We start from the raw sequence: 15,336 nt of genomic DNA on the forward strand, positions 1-15,336 counted from the left end.
TTTGTTACATCACTATTGCGTAATTCTCATACAGATTCTTCTTATGGCATGGCATACAACTTGTCTTCTAAATTTGCTGGAGGTCGTGGCAATTGATTTAAGTTTAGACAAACTATATCCCACACATGTTCGATGGGTGACAAATCAGCACGTCTTGATGGCTACTTCAAAGTGTCTACAGGGTGATTGAGTAGTGAGGTAAAGCTCAATAGATCCGTTATAGTAATAGATAGCAATAAAATTTAATAACAAAAATTGTAGCCAACTTTGAGCTTCACATTTTAAAATTAATTAGAATGTTACAGGGTGTTCGATAACATAGTGCTAGGCTAAACTTATGTTTTTTTAAAAGGAACACCGTCTATTTTATTTTGTATTCTAAATATTTTTAACTTCTCCATTACAAAAATATAAAGGTTTGTTATGTTATACAGGGTATTTACAAAGTTATATCCAATTTTATATGAAAATCGTAACAAGTGCAGCCCCCTGTATAAATAAAAGTAAGCATAGCAGCAATGGTTTATTGGTGCCATATTTTTTTTTTTTTTGATTGTCAAAATTTTTAGGAATGATTGATATTGCTAATTTTCTTTATATCGAATACAGGGTGAGTCAAAACGCAAATACATTATTTACTCAGTAATTTTAAATGGAACACCCTGCATTTTATATCACTATTGAAAAGTACCATTACCGTATATAATTTTTATATAATATTCCCTATGTCTAAATTTATTATTTTTCGAGATATTTTCATTTTTCAGAGTAAATTATTAATTAGGGGTCTAAATTTGTCCAAATTTTAAGTAAGCCATGACTGAATTGTATAAAACTGACAATAATTTACGATTATTTAATATCAATCCGGTAATATATAGCAATGTAGCAAATAAAGAAAGAAAAATAATTTATTAGTAATAAATTTTACAAAAAAAAACACAACCACAACATACAACATTTTTGAAATAACTAACACTACTTTTGTATGTAAATGTAACAAATAAAGAAAGAAAAATAATTTATTAGTTATAAATCGTACAAAAAAAAACACAAACACAGAATACATTTTGCGAAAACAATTTAAAACTACTTCGGTATGTATCTAAATGTAACAATATAACAAATAAAGAACGAACAATAATTTATCAGTAAAAAATTTTACAAAAAAACATGAACAAAAAATACGTTTTTGAAAAAATTAAAAGTTAATTTTAATAAAATATTTTAAATATTGAATTACATAAGGTGTTCAAAATGACCTCCTAACACATTTACGCATGCCTAAAAATGGTCATTGAATGAGTTACTTACACTACGAAGCATTTGTAAATTAATACTTCGAAATACATTTTTTATTCAATTTTTCATCTCATCCCTTGTTCTTGGAGGCATTTTATAAACTTCATTCTTAACGTAACCCCAAAAAATCAGTCCAGTTTATTAAATTCTGGTGATCTGGGTTTCCACGCTACTGGTCCATTGAAAAATGAAAATATCTCGAAAACTAATCAATTTAGGCATAGGGAATGTTGTGCACAAATTAAAGTACGTTAATGGTACTTTTCAATAGTGATATAAAATACAGGGTGTTCCATTTAAAATTACTGAGAAAATAATGTACTTGCGTTTTGACTCACCCTGCATTTGTTATAAAAAAATATCAATATTAATCATTTTTAAAAATTTTGATAATAAATAAAAATATTTTGCATAAATGAACCATTGCCGTTGTGTCAAAAATATTTTTTTAATTCAATTAATTGACGCAAAAAGAAGAATGTATGTAATTTATTTAATTCAAAATACATTTTACTACTGTCAGAAAACTGAAAAAAATGTTTATTTGATAATTAACATTGCTTTACGTTTAAATTAAATTGTCAACCTGCCACGAGGCAGGTGAGTGGCAGCTCACAACATCACACAGCTGTGAATATTGAATTTAAGCGAAAAGCAATGTTAATTGTCAAAGAAACATTTTTTTTTCTGTTTTCTGACAGTAATACAATGTATTTTGAATTAAATAAATTACATATAGGGTGGAAGGCACTTATGGAATAAAATTATTTCTGCCCTTGTTTCAAAAAATTATAAAAAATGCTGAAACCCGTCGATTTTTAAATAAAAATGTGCACTTTTTAGACATAAACTTAAATGTACAAGGTGACCCTTGCAAGTCTAACAGAGTCCATAAGCTTTATTTTTAATGGAATACCCTGTATATTCTTATATTTTTAAAAGCTGCTTAACAACTTGATTTCACCAAACTATATCATGTAGGGTATATTATGAATAATACAGGGTGAAATTTTGAAATTAAAGAGTATGGAAACCACTTATGCAATAAAATTGTTTGTGTCTTTATTTTAAAAAATTATAAAAAATACTGGAACATGTCAACTTTTAAATTCTAATGGGCGCTTTAAAAACATAAATTAAAATATAGAGTGATTCACGCAGGTACAGCATAGTCCATGATCTTTAGTTTTAATGGATCACCCTATATATTTTTATATTTTTAGAATCTGCTAAACAACCTCATATCAAAATAGTGTATACCTATTATGTAGGGCCTATTATGAATAATACAAGGTGAAATTTTAAAATTATGTGTAATTTTCGGCAATATATTAAATACCTACATAAAATTTTAAAATTAATAATTTATCATGCTTTAAATAATGGTACCTATATATTTTAAATTAGCTAAATAAAGGCATCAATTTTCTAAACTAAGTATTAAATCTATTGGGTTTCGTATTTAATGTCTTAACAAAATTTATAAATAATTTTAAAATTTCTCCTTGTATTATTCATAATGGACCCTACATAATACACTTTTTTGATATTAGGTTGTTTGGCAGATTCTAAAAATATAAAAATGTACAGGGTGATCCATTAAAACTAAAGATCATGGACTATGCTGTACTTGCGTGAATCACCCTGTATATTTAAATTTATGTTTGTAAAGCGCTCATTTGAATTTAAAAGTTGACGTGTCCCAATAAGTAATAATTTTTTAAAATAAGGACACAAACAATTTTACTCCATCAGTGGTTTCCATACTTGTTAATTTCAAAATTTCACCCTACATTATTCATAATACACCCTACATAATATAGTTCGTTGAAATCAAGTTGTTAAGCAGCTTTTAAAAATATTAGAATATATAGGGTGTTCCATTAAACATAAAGCATATTATCGACTCTGCTAGACGTGCAAGGATCACCCTGTATATTTAAATTTATGTTTGAAAAGTCCATATTTTTAATTAAAACTCGCGGGTCTCAGCGTTTTTTATAATTTTTTGATACAAGGACAGAAATAATTTTATTCCATAAGTGCCTTCCACACTGTATATGTATTCTGCTTTTTGTGTCAATTAATTTAATTTAAAAAAAATATTTTGTAAATAATTATATTAATGTTTATATTACTGAATTCTAACTATGGGCCATTCCACGAACATACGCCTGTTTTGGATTACTTCGACAACGAATATTTTACTGTGCAAAATAAGAATAACGAAAGTAAATTGCAAATTACATTGTTGTTTATTGCAATAATTTAGCGCCATTTACTTTCGTACTTCTTATGTTGCACAGTAAAATATTCGTTGTCGAAGTAATCCAAAACAGGCGTATGTTCGTGGAATGGCCCATACAATATACTTGTAGAAATACACCTCTTACAAATCTTGACCTAATTTTGATTTTATTATATTTAATTTGAGCATACTTTATGGATATTTTGTCTTTTGTTAGTCCATAGTCAGTATAATCCAATGTCTAGGGAGAGAATAGTACCTAGTACCTATATATAATTTGTAAAAATTCTTCAATACAAGTACCGCTACCTCCCACTCTTACATAAAAAAAATTTGTACCTCTCTGGAAGACCTAGAATATTTAGTGTCTACATTTTTGATACTTATAGCCCGATCAGGGAACGCAAAATTTTACGAAAACCTCCAAAAAAATAAAGGAGGGATGAAAATTTGGGAATAGGTAGTTGAAATTGTCTATTACAGCGTTTCCCAAACGGTGGGTCGCGACGCGACCCACTAGTGGGTCGCGGCATGGCTCTTAGAGTAGCTGAGTGGCGTACAGAGTACAGAATTGCGTATTATCATGGGTGAGGGATGGGTCGCGAACATGAAAAAACATCAGAAGGTTGGTCGCCAGACATAAAAGGTTGGGAACCACTGGTCTATTATTATATAAGAGAAAGTTTACAATTCTACATCCCCTCCATTTTACAAAAATTGGAAAATACGGGGTGAAAAATTTTTTCTCGGAGGTGAAAAAATATACGTTCAAAATAAGTCTGAAATTGGATAAAATGACTAATTATAAGTAACTTTTGTTCTATAGAGTTTTTTTTACTAAGTCAATACTTTTCGAGTTATTTGCGAGTGAATGTGTTCATTTTTAACCAATAAAAAAATGTTTTTGGACGGTTTTTCGGAAATAACTCAAAAATGAAGTATTTTAGCGAAAAAATATTCTCAGTAAAAATATAGTTTATAAAAAATTGAAAAAAATGGTGTATGCGTGACGTCTGCAGACCCAGTAGAAGCAGAGTTGCAGCTAATGAAATGTAGGTTCTTCTTCGTCAAATTCCAAATCGAATATTTCAATGTGAAATAAAAAAAAACTGAGCACTTTTCGGGGAAAATTAATTACAACTTTTTTAAAGTGTTTAAAAAAAGGTTTATTTTTGTTTTAAAAAAACCTCTAACAATAAAAGTAAGTAAGTTACGCTCAAAATATTGTTGGTCCCTTTTATTTTTTGGTAAAAAAATGGCGAAAATCACTCCTTAATTAGCTTCTCAAATAAAATTAATCGTTACCGCTTTACAAGTTACTTTACTTATGTATTGTTTGTATTATTTATAAGTTTCATTGGTTCAAAGTGCTCAGTTTTGAAATAAAATTGGGTTTAAAATAAAACTTTTTTTTTTATTTTGAAAAAATCGTAATTGTTTATGGAATTAACTTAAAAACAATTAGGAATACCAAAAATTTCAAAGAGTAATAAAATGTATGTTGTGCTTTTCTGAATATTTTTGATTTTTTGTTTTCTTGTTAGACAAAAATTGGTTATGCTGTGGCTGTTCAAAATTTGCCTAAACTCGTGATTAGTTACTCATTCAAGCCATTTTCACTACAGCTTTTTCAAAACGAAGCACTTTGAACCTATGAAACTTGCAGATCATATAAATAATACATAGACAAAGTAACTTGTGAAGTGATAATGTTAAAATTTATATGTGATGTTAATTACGGGGTGATTTTCGCGATTTTTTTACCAAAAAATAAAAGGGACCAACAATATTTTGAGCATAATTCACTTACTTTTAATATTACAAGTTTTTTTTTAAACAAAAGTAGACCTTTTTTTAAACACTTTAAAAAAGTTAAAATGAATTTTCCCCTAAAAGTGCTCCGTTTTTGGGTTATTTCACATTGAAATATTCGATTTGGAATTTGACGAAGAAGAACCTACTTTTCATTAGCTGCAACTCTGCTTCTACTGGGTCTACAGACCTCATGCATTTTTTTCAATTTTTTATGGTTTTTGCTAAGAATATTTTTTTCGCTAAAATACTTACTTTTGGAGTTATCTCCGAAAAATCGTACAAAAACATGTTCTATTTTGTTAATCATGAACACATTCACTCGCAAATAACTCGAAAGTATGGACATAGTGAAAAAACTCTATAGAAGAAAAGTTGTTTAGAATTAGTCATTTTATCCAATTCCGGTCTTATTTTGAATGTATTTTTTTCATCTTCGAGAGCGGGGTATTCCCCCATTTTTTTAAAATGGAGGGGATGTAGAATTGTAAACTTTTTCTTATATAATAATAGACAATTTTAACTACCTATTCCCAAATTTTCATCCTTCCTTTATTTTTTTTGGGGTCAGATTGTTCTTTGATCGGGCTATTAACTATAGTTTCCGGATTGAACTACGAACTACGTCGAGTTTGGCAGCACTGAACTTTTGATTTCCACTCTGTCATCGGGGCTTCAGGGGAGAAGTCTAAATTCGATATAAATTTTTCTAGCCATTGTAATCTTAGCTATAGATTTAATTATAACAAACACGGAAACTTTTGTGTGTAAATTGTAAAAAAACAGATTTTTAAAAACCAGTTCGACTGTATTTTAAGTGTCAGTATCTTCTGTTTTAGGTATTCATGGTGTTTAAAAATAAAGGTAGAACTGATGAGAGCTCAATGGTGTCAAAAATACCGTCTTCAAAATTCATCACCAAAAGTCGCTCTGATAATCCGCAATACAGTACCAACTCTTCGACTGGAGGAGGACCAGATTTTACGTACTCTAAATACAATGAACAAGACGTCCAAGAGGAGTTTCTCAGACTCTATACTCAACTTGAAATACTACGTGAAAGAAATATGAGAATGGGAAACAGACATTTGGCTTCAAAAATAATCGCAATGCAAGACGCAGCTAGATCGCATGACAGTTCGGGTCAGAATCCCATTAATTCCAGTACTAGTCTTGGTAAGTAGGGAGTAAAATACAACATACCTACAAAATTACATAGCATTAGTTCTAACAACTTTAACTCTTCTCACATAATTTTTTTTATTAATTTGCATCGACATTTTAATATAACGTGAATTACTAATATTTCTTCCAGTTAAGAGCTTACCTTATGGCGTCTCTTATCTAAACTAAAAATATCACGCACTCAATATTCCAGTATGCATAAAAAAATAATACGTTGTGAAATAAAAAGAGATGAATCTAGTAGAGGTGGGTAAAAAATATCGGTAGAAACCTATAATTTAATTTAAATAACATTACCACTATCGAGAGTTTCCACCTTTAGATGTTAGGTTAAGGGCTAGTTGACTTCAGTCATAATTGTATGTAATGAGTGAAAGATAATTTCGATGTATCAAGTAATCTGTTAACCGAGGTACAGAGTACCAAGCGGCGCCGCTAGGAGAACCCTCCAATAATGCGTCGCAGATTATTTATATGAAACGTGGTCATTTTGTACTCTAATAGAGAGTATGGTATGACAAGAAAGAAAATAATCGTTTCGTTTTGATTCAATTCGAGTCTCTTGTCATCCTCTGACACCTGATGTTTCGGAATCTATTCCTTGTCAAAAAGGCTTTGCAAGAAGACTGAATTGGACCATAACGAAACGAAGAAGATGGTGCAAATATTAAAATATTTGCACTGGAGTATGGTTAGACTGTCCTCTAACGGGGAACGATGAAATGAGTGAAAAATAATTTCGACCGCGAATCAAGTAATCTGTTAACCGAGGTACACAGTATCAAACGGCGCCGCTAGGAGAACACTCCAATAATGCGTCGCAAATTACTTATATGTATACATACTCTGTATTAGAGTAGAAAATGACCACGTTTCATATAAGTAATCTGCGACGCATTATTGGATTGTTCTCCTAGCGGCGCCGCTTGGTACTGTGTACCTCGGTTAACAGATTACTTGATTCGTGGTCGAAATTATTTTTCACTCATTTCATCGTTCCCCGTTAGAGGACAGTCTGACCATACTCCGGTGCAAATATTTTAATATTTGCACCATCTTCTTCGTTTCGTTATGGTCCAATTTAGTCATTTTGCAAAGCCTCTTTGACAATGAATAGATTCCGAAACATCAGGTGTCAGAGGATGGCAAGAGACTCGAATTGAATCAAAACGAAACGATTAGGTATTTTCTTTCTCATAATTGTATTTATTACCTATTCCTATATATATATAATGTTCTTGAACTCCTAAGTGGAGCATAGAGCTTCAGTGAAAACGCGCCATCGGGTTCTATTTTGCGCTAGGGCCTTCACCTCATTCCAAGACTTTCCTTGACTTCTTATCTCGTCCATGATGGATCTTCTCCAAGTTTGTGCTGGGCGACCTCTTTTTCTTTTTTCTTGGGGATTCCACTCTAGGGCAGTTTTTGCAATACTGGAACTATCTTTTCGGAGTGTGTGAATTACCTATTCCTAACCTAGTTTTATTAGGATATGAATGTCTTCTTCTTTGATTTATTGGCCTCTACCTACTTGGGTATTTGGCCAGCTCATTGTCTCGGAATAAAGGAAAAATCCCTTATTCACCTACAATTTGGAGTTTATATGGAAAATACAACAAAGGTAAAAACTTTTCTCGCTCAGAGATAACTGCCGACCAATACATAATCTGCTGTAATAAGCCACAATTTCTGTTTGAAATTTATTTGTATGAAGTTTATTTGGCGTTTCTATTTCGATTTGACGTTTATTTGTGTCAGCCGAAACGAATAACATGGGACATTAAAATAAACTGTTTTTCGACGTCATACGTGTAATATTATGACCAAAGTCAACTAGCCACGCATAGGAACTAGCTTTATCTCGTACTTATCTCCCAACTTAATATGTTTTCCATCTTTTGCGCTATTTTGCCGGTTAGTAGGGCAGTCATTACTGTATAGTTTGTCTTTTACTTAAATTTTTCTCTGCTGCTTTCTTTCTTTTTTTTCGTTTCCTTTTTTCTCGTTGATTTTTTCCTTGTTGCTGTTCTCTTTTGTCATTACTAATTTTCATTTATGTGAATGAAATTATTATAATAATCATAATAACACCGTGTTCAGGAGCGATTTCTAAAGCATTCATTCTTGTAGTATGACTACTGTGTTAATCTAATACAATATCTTGCTCATTTTAGATGGTTTAGTGTCACGGTTGCGCATCACTATCCGTTGCATCTCGGTCTTCCCCTACTACAAACATATTGAGTTCGTAATTGAAATTATGTATATTATTGACAGCTAATAACGAGTGATTCATTTAGAGATACTTTTTTTAAAAAGAAAAAACAATAAAAAAAATTAATTTTATTTGAAAAAAACACAAAAGAACCATTTTTTGAAATTGCTTCTTAAATAAAATTTCTTTCAAATGTTGACCGTGACTGTGGTTAAGATGGTCCATTCTGAAGTTCCAGTTCTCGATGACGCGTTCGAGTATTTCGATTGGTATTTGACCCATGCCTAGGATAATATTGGCCTACAATGCCTCAGTCGTAGTCGGTTTATTCATGTACAATTTGGACTTTTGGTAGCCCCATAGGAAAAGTCCAGATGTTCGCTAATAAATTATTCACCGAATCGTTCTCGTAGTAAAGCCATGATTTCACGGGCTGTATGGCAAATGGGGTTATCTTGTTGGAACCAAATGTCATCGAGACCACAAGCTTCAATTTAAGACACACAATAGTCCGTTATTCACAGTAACATTCTTGCTGGCCTCTGTTTTAAAGAAATATAAACCGATGATTCCCTGACCCGTTAACCACACCAAATAAATATTTTTTCTGGATGTAATCACAACTCTTAAATCTCTTCGGGTTGCTCATCACCCCAATTACGGTTGTTTAATCACGTACCTATTAATCCAAAAATGGGCCTTCTGGAGTGGATCTTCTGCAAGCTTATCAGAGCCCATCGATGGAAACAGTGATGACTCGGAAAGTCGGTCGGTTTCAGATGTTGCACTAATTGAATTTTTTATGCTTTTAATTAAACCGAGATCCTTAGGTAAAATACGCCACGCTGTTAAGTACGGCGACGAATTGATTCTTCATTATTTTCGCGTACACTATCCGCTACCGCCGCCATATTTTCTTCAGTGGTATATTTGGTCGCGTGGTATCCAATAATGAAAACTGGATTTCAAACTTACTAATGGTATAGCGAATTGTGCGTTCGGTAGGCCGATTATGTGAATCATATTGCTCTATTCGCACGAAACATATTCCTCGTAGAACTCCAATTTTCGTAATACAGCTGACTGTATCTTTTCATGATGAAATGTGAAACAATACTGAACAAAATCGCAACGTCAAGTGACACGATTGATACACGATCTCCCATCAAATCCCCGCCAAAAAAGTACCTCTAAATGAATCACCTATTATATTTTGATGTTACGTAATAAAGCAAATTCTAACTACTTTTTTTTGTAGCTGCTATTGCCGACACTACCATAGAAGATGTATCCCCAATAAAAATAAAGAGACAGAGTGTATCTTTCGCCGTTGAAGCAAAACCGAATGCAAATGGAGATACTCCAGTAGTAAAAGGCGAGAAAGATGAAGAAGTCGTGACTACAACAACTGAAGAGACTATTGCAACAAGTTCAACATATCCCACTGCATCACCTGAAACGAAACAGAAAGAAGCAAAAAATTCCGGATCTGATAGTAATGGTCGCTATCTTATGTCTGGCCATGCAAAAACCCATTCTATTGTTATTAATTTAGATGATAAGAGCCGTTTCACTGATGAAATAACTGTTTAATATGTTTTTTTATTTACCATGTACCTGATGTGAAATAAAGGTTGTATCTAGGTATGTAAACAAGTAGTTTTATTGCCTACCTGTGTAACTAGAACTTTATGAATTTATGAAATTTTACATTGTCAAAAACTTATACTGCTCATTCTTATAAACCATGTACTCTTGGCACTTGGAAGGTTTTGATGCCAAAATAACCTATATTAGTGGTAGCCTTCGCTAATAAGAGGAAGATTATTGGACTAAGTGAGCTGAAATTATTGGGGAGGAACTGGAAAGAACCAATGAGGTCAAGTATTTAGGGGTAACCCTGGATTCCAAACTCAATTAGAGCACTCTCATTAACAATATAACCAACATTGCTAAGCGCCTCTTCTGGAACTACAGATGAGTTGTAGGTAAAACCTGGGGGTTGAAACCAAGAGAAATCTGGTGGTTATACACATCAGTGATACGACCAACAGCTACTTATGGTTCAGTACTTTGGTGAAGAAAGACGGCTTTGCAATCTTGTGCGACCTCTCTCACCACTCTGCAAAGACAAGCTCTCAATATAATAGAAACCCTAAGTAGTACAAGAATGGCTTCGTTAAAGGCTATCGCAAGACTCAAGTCAATACTTGGAGGCCGAATTATGTATACAGAGTGAGTTTTATGTATGAAAACACTCAATTATCTCGAAAACGGCTTGCACGGTTTTTATAAATTTTGGCAGGTACGGGTTTTCTAATGCGTTCGATATTATAGTACTAATTACATTGTTGTCAGATCTTCTGTTTTTCTGCAAATCTAATGAACTTTCTTATTTCAAATGGAACACCCTATATATTTTTTGTGTTTTGAAGTCCTTAAGAAATGCTGATTATTTTTCATGTTATATTTCCTATACCTAAATGCCATAATTTTGGAGTTATTGTTACATTTATTTTTAAAAAAATTTTTTTAAATTTAAACAAATTATAAAAATCAATTTTCTCGGCCCAGGTGGACATTATTTTAGGTTCTTTGGATCATTGGGAACAAAAAAGTCTTTTGTAATTTTTCTATAAAGTTAATCGTTTTCGAGTAATCAACAATTTAAAACTGAAAAAAATCGAATAATGACGATTTTTAAGGTTCTAAAACAAAAGTAAAAAATATAATTTTTGAAATTATAAAGCACCTAAATTCAAGCCCAACTCTTCTTCTGATAGCTTGCCATAAGATTTTTTGTCTCTTTTTATTCTAAAACATTGATTTTTAATTTTTAATGAAGTGTATATGAGAGGACGGGCGATCGGGCTGCATTAACATTTAAAATTACAATGTTTTAAAATGAAACAATCTTAAATTACTTATCGGTATCTGATAAAATAAGGCTTGAGGTTGAATTTGGGTACTTCGCAGTTTCAAAAACAAAATTGTTTATTTGTGTTCTTGAACCTTGAAAATCGTCATTATTCGATTTTTTTCAGTTTTAAATTGTTTAAAACTCGGAAACGATTAATTTTAGAGAAAAATTATAAAAAATCTTTTTTGTTCCCCATGATCCAAACAACCTAAAATAGTGTTTACCCGGGTCAAAAAAATTGATTTTTATAATTTGTTTAATTTTTTTTTAGATAAATGTAGCAATAATTCCGAAATTATGGTATTTAGGTATAGGGAATATAACATGAAAAATTATCAGTATTTCTTAGGGACTTCAAAACACAAAAAATATACAGGGTGTTCCATTTGAAATAAGAAAATTCATTAGATTTCCAGAAAAACGGAAAATATGACAACAATGTAATTAGCACTATAATATCAGCATTAGAAAACACATACCTACCAAAATCTATAAAAATCGTGTAAGCGGTTTTTGAGATAATTGAGTGTTTCCATACATAAAACTCACTCTGTATAATAGCCCGACAAATACTACTGGGACTATACTTGAGGGATCCATCTTTATGATGAACTCAGATATGATGACACCAGAACTATTCTTCACTGAGAAGATTTTAACCCAATTATACCGTCTAGGGAACAAAAGGTCCAAAATATTAATGGAGATTTAATCTGTTCACTGATGGATCTAAAACTGTCAGTGATACTGGATCAGGAGTCTTTGGGCAAGCATGCTATTATGATAAATCTTACAGCCCAGGTCAATATTTAACTATGTTCCAGGCTGAATTTTTGCTTTGATGACCTGCATTGATGAAATAGATGGAGACCCTAAAGCAAAGAGAATCAGCATTTACACAGATAGACCAGTAGATAGTTTTTGGCAGTAAAGAACCCACCGACCAAATCAAAACTGGTGAGAAACTGCAAAGATCTCCTCAACCACCTGGAAAAAGACAATAAAGTGTATTTAATATTGATGCCGCGTCATTAAGAACTGCATGAGAATGAACAAGAACAAGCAGATCTGTTGGCAAAACAAGGCTCGGAAGAAACCCTTGTAGGCCCGGAACCTTTCTGTGGTATTAGTAAAGATACTACGAAAAACGAGGTTCAGAAGTGTCTGATAAGGAATCATCAAAAGAAATAAAGAGCCAATCAAGGGCAAATCCAGACTAAAAAAATAATCTTCTCTTCTTCTTTAAGTACCGTGGCCAAATTTTTAGGCGTCGGTAGCTTCCATAACAATTTGCCGATATCGTTCTCGATCTTGTGCGGCATGAAACAATTGATCTGCTGATAGTCCAGTCCATTGACGAAGGTTTCGGAGCCATGAATATTTCTTCCGGCCAATTCCTCTTTTTCCGTCGATCTTTCCATTGAGTATTAACTGCAGCATCCTGTATCTGCTACCTCTGATTATATGCCCCAGATATTCAAGTTTTCTCTTTTTTATCATCTTGGTTAAATCACCTTCGCCTTGACCTACTCTATTTAAGACTTCTGTTTGAAATGCGTTGAACCCAAGATATTCTGAGCATTCTACGATACGACCACATCTCAAAGGCTTCTAATTTGTTCATCATGTTAACCTTCATGATCCAGGTTTCACATCCATATAGTAATACAGGATACACATAACATTTTTGGAACTTGATTCTTAAGTTCAGCTGAGAGTTGCTCAGAGTAGATCTAAGTTTCATAAATGCCCCTCTTGCAATTTCTATACTAGTTTTAATTTCTTCATCCGGATTTAGTGTCTCGTTTATCCAACATCTTAGGTATTTAAAATGGTTAACTTTTGTTATTGATTCATCACTGACAATTAGTTGCATAGGCCCGACGTCTTGTTTACTAACCACAAGTAACTTTGTCTTTGTTGCATTTATGTTAAGTCTGTTATTGGAGCATTCTCTAGTGACTCGATCTATAAGGAATTGAAGATCTTCGATATTTTCAGCCATGATCGCGGTGTCGTCTGCATATCTGATGTTGTTAATAGTTTCTCCCCCGATTCGAACTCCAATTGTCCTTCCAAGGCTTCATTAAAAATTATTTCTGAGTATACGTTTAACAAAATTGGGGATAACACACAACCCTGTCTGACACCTATTTGAATGCAAATTTTGTCTATTTCTTTGCCGTCTACCAGAATAGAAGCTTCTTGATTCCAATATAGATGTTGTAAAAGTCTCAGATCTTTATGATCTATTCCAATCATTTCTAGATATTCAAACAACCTATCATGTTGAACTCTATCAAACGCCTTCTCAAAATCTATAAAGTAGACGTAAATTGGTTTTGTACTTTCCATGATCGTTGAAGTAATGTTAACATTGCGAACAAAGCTTCCCTTGTTCCCAATCCTTCTCTGAAACCGAATTGTTTGTTTGCCATTGTCTCTTCACATTTCTGCTTGATTCTATTAAGAATTATCTTAAGAAGTAGCTTGAGAGAGTGGCTCATGAGACTAATTAGTCTAAAGTCTTTACATGATGATGTATTAGGTTTTTTTGGGAGTGGAATAAATGTAGACTCTAACCATATCTGTGGCATCATTCCAGTCTCGTATATATGGTTAATATGTTTGTTAGTTGTGAGACATTGTCGTCATCCAGAAGTTTGAGCCAGCCTGATGGTATTTGGTCAGGGCCTGGAGATTTCCCATTTTTGCTCTGTTTGATGGCTTTCTCTACTTCCGCTTTTAAAATACTAGGACCAGTATTCGTATACTTTGTGGTGTTAAGTGGTGGCCTCGTATCCAGGAAAAGCTCTTTTATATAGTTAGTCCATTCTTCCTTTTTTTCATCCAAGTGGAGAATTATTTTACCTTTGAAGTTTGTCATAAAGTGATGAGTTCTTTTTCTCTGAGTGTAGGTAATTTCTTTAAGCTTTTTATGTATATTAAACTCGTCGTGTTTTCTTTGTAGTTATTCCATTTCACGACATCTTTGTTCCATTCAGTCCTCTTTTGCTCGCTTAAAAAAGTAATCAAAAATATTGATAAAAAACTCTCGAACAATTTGATGAACCTCAATAAACGCAAGATCAAAACGGTCACTGAAATGGTGACTGGATATTGCCGTTTAAGAAACCATTTATACAAACTAGGTAAAGTGAATGAACCATGGTGCAGAAAGTGCGAAGTGGAAAAGAAAGGACTGTCATAAACATCCTATGAGATTGCAATGTACATGTAGTAAGTAATGTGAGGCAAGAATTCACTGGTCACTTGAGGTTTGGACCAGAAGAGATCTTAAAACTACCAATAAAAAAACTGTTGGCCTTCATTGACTTTGCAGGACTTATAGATGATGAAAATTTAAGGAAAAACAGGTACAAAAGCTTTAAGACCAAGTGCCACAGACTAACGATTCTTGCCTGATTTAAGAAGAAGAAAAAAAATGTATATTACAAAAAGGCTCTAACAAAATATAACAGTAAGATAAAGGTCCAAAAGGAAAGTATGGAGGCAATTCTGGAAAAGAATGGATTACCATTTTAGCCCCCGCGGTGCATCTTCAAAAGGTTTTAACGCCTTAAGAGACTACTAACGGCATTGGACTGCTTAAAAAGTTAAAAATGTTAGTTAACAGAAACCAAAGAGAAAAGT

The 15,336-nt window shown here is 32.6% G+C and overlaps 1 protein-coding gene across 1 annotated transcript in view; it reads left to right on the plus strand.

The window, feature by feature from the left end:
* LOC114324987 (probable G-protein coupled receptor CG31760) overlaps positions 1–10,418 on the plus strand; it is a 1,828,242-nt gene extending 1,817,824 nt beyond the window's left edge. The window contains exons 10-11 of the mRNA XM_050641487.1: positions 6,202–6,538; positions 10,021–10,418. Of these exons, the coding sequence (XP_050497444.1) occupies positions 6,202–6,538; positions 10,021–10,355 (672 nt within the window). The 3' untranslated portion in view covers positions 10,356–10,418. The remainder of the gene's footprint in view (positions 1–6,201; positions 6,539–10,020) is intronic.
* Positions 10,419–15,336: the final 4,918 nt, after the last annotated feature.

This window comes from Diabrotica virgifera, chromosome 10 (genome assembly GCF_917563875.1).
Source record: "Diabrotica virgifera virgifera chromosome 10, PGI_DIABVI_V3a".
NCBI lineage: Eukaryota > Metazoa > Arthropoda > Insecta > Coleoptera > Chrysomelidae > Diabrotica > Diabrotica virgifera.